This window comes from Haemaphysalis longicornis, unplaced genomic scaffold, assembly GCF_048455015.1.
Source record: "Haemaphysalis longicornis isolate Haplotype H1 unplaced genomic scaffold, Haemaphysalis longicornis Haplotype H1 scaffold_12, whole genome shotgun sequence".
Lineage (NCBI taxonomy): Eukaryota > Metazoa > Arthropoda > Arachnida > Ixodida > Ixodidae > Haemaphysalis > Haemaphysalis longicornis.
This window is the reverse complement of record NW_027526225.1, coordinates 33729118-33735868: the sequence shown is the minus strand read 5'-3', so window position 1 is coordinate 33735868 and position 6751 is coordinate 33729118. Positions and strand designations below refer to the sequence as shown.

Sequence of the window (6751 nt, the reverse complement as noted above, 5' to 3'; positions counted from 1 at the left end):
GTGAAACGCTGGAATCAACAAATTGCTAAACAGCTTCGCTGTTAAAAAACTACTCTCACTTTTTTCGAATGACTTTAGAACTCTCAGTTCCATTATTTCTGTTCGTTTTTGCGCAGTCAATCCTGGTTTCCTGCCCCAGAAGTACACTGTCACCGCCAGCTTGAACGACTCTGTAACTCTACGGGTTCAGGCTGCACCCGGAGAAAGCGCGACCCCCAATGTGTCATACTGGGCCAGAGTTGACTCTGAGGGGGTAACTTTCAGGATCCGCACCCCAAGGGATCCCTCTCAGTGGAACATACCAAGAGTCGACATGTACCACAGCGGAGTGTACATTGCCCAAGGTCCTGGTGATGCACCTGGAAAACATCGGGGCGTCTTCAGGGTGATTGTTCGCAGTAAGTTTCTCTCTGTGCTTACTTTGCGTTGTAGAGCATGGAAAGGCGCGACAGCACACTTTTACGCATAATGATTAGTTTTGCCATAAACTTTCTTCACGAGGACCCGACACCGCTGCATTCGAGTGCAGATGTGCGAGTAGTTACGTGTACAATTAACTTACCGGCGCCGGCTTTACCATTGTCACCCAACTCCCTACGCTGCCAAGTGTACTCTCGCGTATTCATTACGTCAAATGCAGCGCTCTCGGCGCTTGCTCGACGAAGAAGCAGCCCAGCGAAGAACACGAACGCTGCATGGTGTCCCACCTTGACCTGTGCCTTTAAGCTGTTTCTCCGCATTTTTCTTGAAGTAACTGGTATTATCTGCTTCTGAAAATTACGTCCGGTTCATTGACCCAGTTTTAATTACATCGGACCGTTCACACAGCAGCAATCGCCACTTGAAGACTAAACCACGTAGCACATCCCACCTAGGCCTTCTATGGCCACGGTGAAATCAGCCGCAGCTTCGCTGTGGGACTTCGCTGTGTGCGACGTCTCTTGTGGGACTTCGCTCTCGCTGCTGGCGTTCATCTGAGAATGTAAAGTTTTCCCGAATTGACACCACCCTCCTCATCCGCCCCCACATAGGCCGAGTCGCCATCCTTGTGTCAATAAAATTTCATTCATTCACTTATTTATTTATTTATTTATTTATTTATTATACCCTTAAGACCAAAAAGCATTACAGAGGGGAGTGGTTTATATTGAAAAGGCATGGTACATGCTGAACGGAGAAAAAAACAGAATACAGCGTTAGCACGATTACAATCAAGATGTCACAGTGCAAATATTAAAAATCAATTAAGCGGATCGTGAGTGTACAGTTCTAGCTAGTGTTTTACGAAAATGATGGTTATCATTCATAGACACAATTTCAGGGGCAAGCTGATTCCATTCACGGAAGAACGAGGCAAGAATGACGGTGCAGCTGGATTAGTGTAGGTGATAATGTAACTTTGTCAGGGTTATTGAAGTGATGGGATAGATTCTGGGGCTGTGGAATAAGTTCGTCGTGCAAGATAAAATGGTGGTACAATTTATGAAAAGTTTATAAACCTTTTCATTGGTTAATCTTCAATAAGGTCATGACATCTTCTGGGCTGTGTTGCGCATTTGCAGTTACATCATCCTGTCGACTGCGCCAATTATAAGGCCGCTAGCACAGCCCACTGATCTAATGGTAACCACCAAGACGAAGAATTTCAAAAGGTTTATAGGCGAACACTTTTCTTCGAGACGACAAAGTAGGCAATGATAGACTAGGTTCCATTACTGACATGCTGGCAGTGCGGTTGTAATTTGAAGATATCAACCGTGTAGAATTATTCTTAACAAGTTCAAGCGATGTAATCAAGTTGCGGTAACAGGGATCCCATACCAATGAAACATATTCTAATTTATGTTGAATTAATGTTTTGTAGAGGGATAATTTTAGTGAGAATGGAGCTCTATAAAAGTTACTGCGTAAGTACCGAGGCGTGCGGTTAGCGTTGCTGATTTTCTGTTAGATGTGCAGTGCCCAAGTGAGATTTGATGTAATGTGAACTCCTGGTATTTGTAGGAGGTAGTAGATGCAAGAGGTGTGTCATTTAAATTCTAAGTAAACTGACAGCAAACACTTCGGGACTCGCGCGTAGCATTACACTTGTTAATGATAAGTGCCATTATCCGTACGCGGCACCAGTTAGCAACTGTGTTAAGGAATGAATGAACAATACAGTAATCATTTATATTGTCTACCTCACAACAAGTAACGCATTCATCAGCAAATAGATGAATACTAGAATTTATAGCAGAGGCAAGGTCATTATTATAGATGAAAAACAAGAAAGGCCGAAATTACTCATCTCTGAGGAACGCCAGAGTGTTCATCGGTATAATTAAAACTGAACCCATTTGCATAAACAAATTGTGAGCGATTTGTGAGAAATGATTCAATCCATTTGAGCACGTTAGGATCAAGATTAGGTTGGCTAACTTATGAACTAATAGTTTATGATAGACCTTATGAAATGCTTTAGATAAATTTAAGAAAATGCTATCAGCTTGTGATTAGTTGTTCAAAATACCGTGTAATTTATCACTAAAACAAATAAGTTGGGTTTCACAAGAGTATCACTTGCGAAAGCTGTGCTGAGCTGTTGCGAAGAATAAGTTGCTTTCAAACAAATTTACAACGTTTGTTAATATTACGCGTTATAGTAGTTTAAAGCACGTACAGGTTAGGGAGTTGGGGCGATAGTTAGTGCGGGAACACTTTCTACCAGATATATGAATGGCGACCACCTTCGCGATTTTTTCTTTAGTTGGGAGAGTAGAAGTGTCAAGTGATTGTTGGAAAACGTTATATAATATGATGGAACTTATTCCTACGGTATTTAATAAATATTTGGTATTGATATAATCGTAACAAGGTGAGGAATGATTGCTTATTTGTTAATAAGAGAAGCGATACCAGGGACGTTAACAACTGTTGGTGGCATAGGGACGTAATTGTAGGGAAGGGTAGTAGGTAGCAGAATGTCTAATGCTTTAGAAAAACTGGTGGCAAATGTGTGGTTAAGGGCGGTCGCACATTGATTTATGAGAACTGCGTCACCGAACGAGTCTTGCCATCAAATGGAATCTTCTTTCCGGGGATTAATAACGCACCAAAACGTTTTACATTTGTTTTTATGCCGGGTGTAAAGTTGGGAAATTGGTAACATTGTTTTTCACATGGATGGCACTACGTTAGAAATGAAGTAATTTTTGGCGTGTTCGAGTGCTCTTACTTAATCAATAGATGCGGTTTTAAAAGCGGCACATCGTGCGTTGGTTGGTGAAAGCTTATCTGAGCGATAAAGCCGTTTTTTTTCATAATAGAAATCCTCTTGATAGTGACGTTATACCATGGTGATTGTGCGTTACTAGCAATGGTGTAGGTTGGTATGTGCTTCACAGTGAGGCGATTTACTTCGACAACGAACATAACCCAGTTAGACTAAACGTAACGGTTATTAAAATCCGTCAGGAATACGTCAAGACATTTGTACAATTCACTGTTGATCGCATCGAATTTGGCTGTTCTGTAGTCGAAAATTGCTTTAAAGCAAAGCTTTTTACCTTTACCCAACGATGATTCTTCCGCGAACGTTGGTGTGAACAAAAAACGTCCCGCGAACAAATAAAAAAATTTAGTAGAACCACCTGGATTTGAACCTGGAACTAATTGAGTAACAAAGCCAGAGCCCGTTGTCTTACCGATTTAGCAACGAGCCCACGCGGAAGCGGGGACGACAATCGGGGCACTCATCAATCACATCCTCGGGTTTAACCCCTGCATTCTCATTGAATGTAACGCGATAGCGATTAAAAGAAGCTCACACCTACCCATGCAATCTCAGTTCTAGTACGCCAATGTGCTAAAACCTGTGGCTTCCAGTGTTCACGTAAAAACTCTCAGCTCCTCGTCACCCGCCTCACCCCAAACGACAACGCAAGGAACAGATCCAAATATTCCTTGATGGCCAGGCCATCATGCCAAGCCCCAGCTTCAACATCCTGGGCCTACATCTTCAGGCCAACGCCAAGAGTGACGTATCTTTGCAGCGCCTTAAGTACAGTCAAATAAATAAAACCATGCACGTGATCAGGTGAGTTGCCTACAAGAGGCGAGGCCTCAAGGGATCCGATACCTTTCGATTAGTTCAAGCTTTTGTCCTCTGGAGAATCACTTACGTCAACCCCTATCTTCTTCTCGGCAAAGAGGACATAACGATGTTTCATATAATGATTGGAAAGGCGGTTGACCAAGCCATTTTTCTTCCCATGGGTTCGTCCACAGAGAGGCTGTTCAGCACGGGGCTCTACAAAACCGTGGAAGAGCTGATAGAGGGCCATCTTTCTATCCAGAAGCTCCTAATGAGCGGAACTGCGGCGGGCGGCCACATCCTCCAGCAGATTGGCTGGGCAGAACACAATGTCACTCCGCATGATGTACTCCTGAACTTTTGAAGACAAGAACTAAAGATGCTCCGTTTGCTTAGAAATACGAAACCCTCACACGACGATGGTCACTGAAAAGCACGGGCTCAAGCGCTCAACACAAGCCTCGGTGGAGATCATGCAGTTATCTACACAGACGCCTCCCAACATCGAGGGCAGGAGTACGCCATCATCGCGGCTACCTCCAGAACCAACCTCCTTGCTCGTGCCTCACTCGAGACCGAAGACATGAAAGCAACAGAAGGAACAGCCATCGCCTTGGGTCTCACTCAAATAGGGGTTCATAAGGTGCTGACCGATGCCCAGCAAGCCTACCAGAATCAAAAGTCAGGTTTGGTGTCCTGGCCTGCACTGCGGGGACTAAAAAACCACTCCCCAAATAGCTCCGTTCAGCTCATGTGGACACCCGCTCACGCTTTCATTGATGGCAACGAATACGCCCACCAAGCCTGCGCTTTTACCCCATCCCCCTCCGTGCTATGTAGCTGAACGAGGGCAGTCACCAGCTTGTCTCTTTCAGCGACATAACCCAGCATTATCGCCTTCTGAGACAGACCCTATCTTCATCTTACCCGTAGCTTTCCATACAACAACAAACGAACCTACGGCTCGTACAATCCGTCTCCTTCCCACACCTGACGCGTCTTCACTTAATGCACCCGAATCGCTACTACGCTGAATGTAAATTTTGCTCAGAAGTAGGAACACCCTGCCACATAATCGGGGTGTGCGGCTTTAGCCCTCAGCACCCTCCTCTCCTTCCATCAACTACCGAGCAAGAGCAAAGGGAGATGCTGCTGTCCAGCCCCTCTCTGCCTACCCAGGTTCAGCTCGTGGACACAGCACAGGTGGCGCGGACTGAATATGGGCTACAGTGAAGAAAGAAGCACTCCAGTGGGCCGCATACTGGGCCGTTCTGAAATCTGAATAGAGGTATTTCTTCCTCCTTCAGGCCTCCTGCTCCTCCTCTGTCTCTTCCACCCATCTCGTCGCTTCAGTCCGCGACGGCAGAGACGGGGAAGTGCGATCGGATAACACCGGGTTTCAGCTTTAATTTTATAAAAAAAATTTTACTCACTTGTGCTACACCTATACAGCTCACCCAATCACCGTTAATGCATCATGCATTAATTTAACCTTACCAAGAATATCGCTTTGAATTTATAGAGAGTGTGGTTAATTGCATTTCACATCTCTCTGGTTTCAGTATTTGTAGAACGACGTGTGTGAATGTAAGCTACGTCGCATGGGTAATCCTAGTGGGTGCCGTTATATCTTTGCTTTTCAACCACATTCACAGGGCGGATTGGAGCTAACTTTTTTCAACATCCAGGTTTGTAACAATTATTCCTTACACGCTAGAAAAAATGGTAACCCTTTATTCCTGCTGTTCCCGTGCCCATGGGTGTTTTGTGACACGGTTGGTGAATGGGTATTTATGGCGCCTTTGTTGCGGTGTTCAGGCGATATAGAAAGCAACCACGGGCCTCCTACTCGTTCTGAAGCACCGTTAGGGATTAATTCATTGTCCGATATCTTGGCCGAACAGATGAAAATTGTGTTTTAACTGCTCAAAGACATTCATATATGGTAAGCGCAAAGTTCCATATGTCAAGCTAAATTTATTACGGAAGTAAAAAGTACTAAAACCGGCCAAACAGTAATTGAAACAACCGTGACAAATACACAAGGCCGGTTGAATCATATTGAACAGAAGTTCAACGATCTGGAAACTCACTGGATCAAGGATCCAGTGAGTTTCCAGTTCTGGTTCAACGATCTGGAAACGAACCACGCAAAATTACGCATTAAAGTTGCATCTAAACGAACTGGAAGACCGGGCTCGTCATAACAACTTCCGCAAATAGCCGAAGCTTTGGTCACACTAATGACATTTTGCCATCTTAGCTAAACGCCAGGGGCCGTGGTCGAGCAACAACGCCTCGTGTTCCTTTACTATTCACTAATATACAAAGCATTTTGAAATAACCCAATTCATTATCCAGTGCAATAGACACATGTTCTGCACACATAACAGCACTAACCGAAACTTGGCTTCCTGCGTGTGTACGGGATTCTGAAATTTTTGTGTACGCGTCACATTTTACAGTGTATCGATGCGAAAGGGCGGAGCGCCGAAGTGGCGAAGCTTTATTAGCTGTTTCAAGAGATATTAATTCGTCTATCATTTATGTGCGGAGCGAGTTAGAAGTGGTCTTTTACCTAAGAACGCTCGATGATATCAAAATAGTGACACTTTGATGATTATCACAGAGTACATAAAGAAGCAAAATGGGGCCGCCAAAGCCTGCAGGTGGGCC

At 44.4% G+C, this 6751-nt stretch overlaps 1 protein-coding gene across 3 annotated transcripts in view; it reads left to right on the top strand.

The window, feature by feature from the left end:
* The first annotated feature begins 269 nt into the window (after positions 1-269).
* The window catches only part of LOC144162553 (receptor-type tyrosine-protein phosphatase kappa-like), a 616238-nt gene continuing 609756 nt past the window's right edge, over positions 270-6751 (top strand). For all 3 annotated transcript variants that reach the window (XM_077693141.1, XM_077693140.1, XM_077693142.1), the window contains exon 1: positions 270-398. In XM_077693141.1, the coding sequence (XP_077549267.1) occupies positions 314-398 (85 nt within the window). In that variant the 5' untranslated portion in view covers positions 270-313. The remainder of the gene's footprint in view (positions 399-6751) is intronic.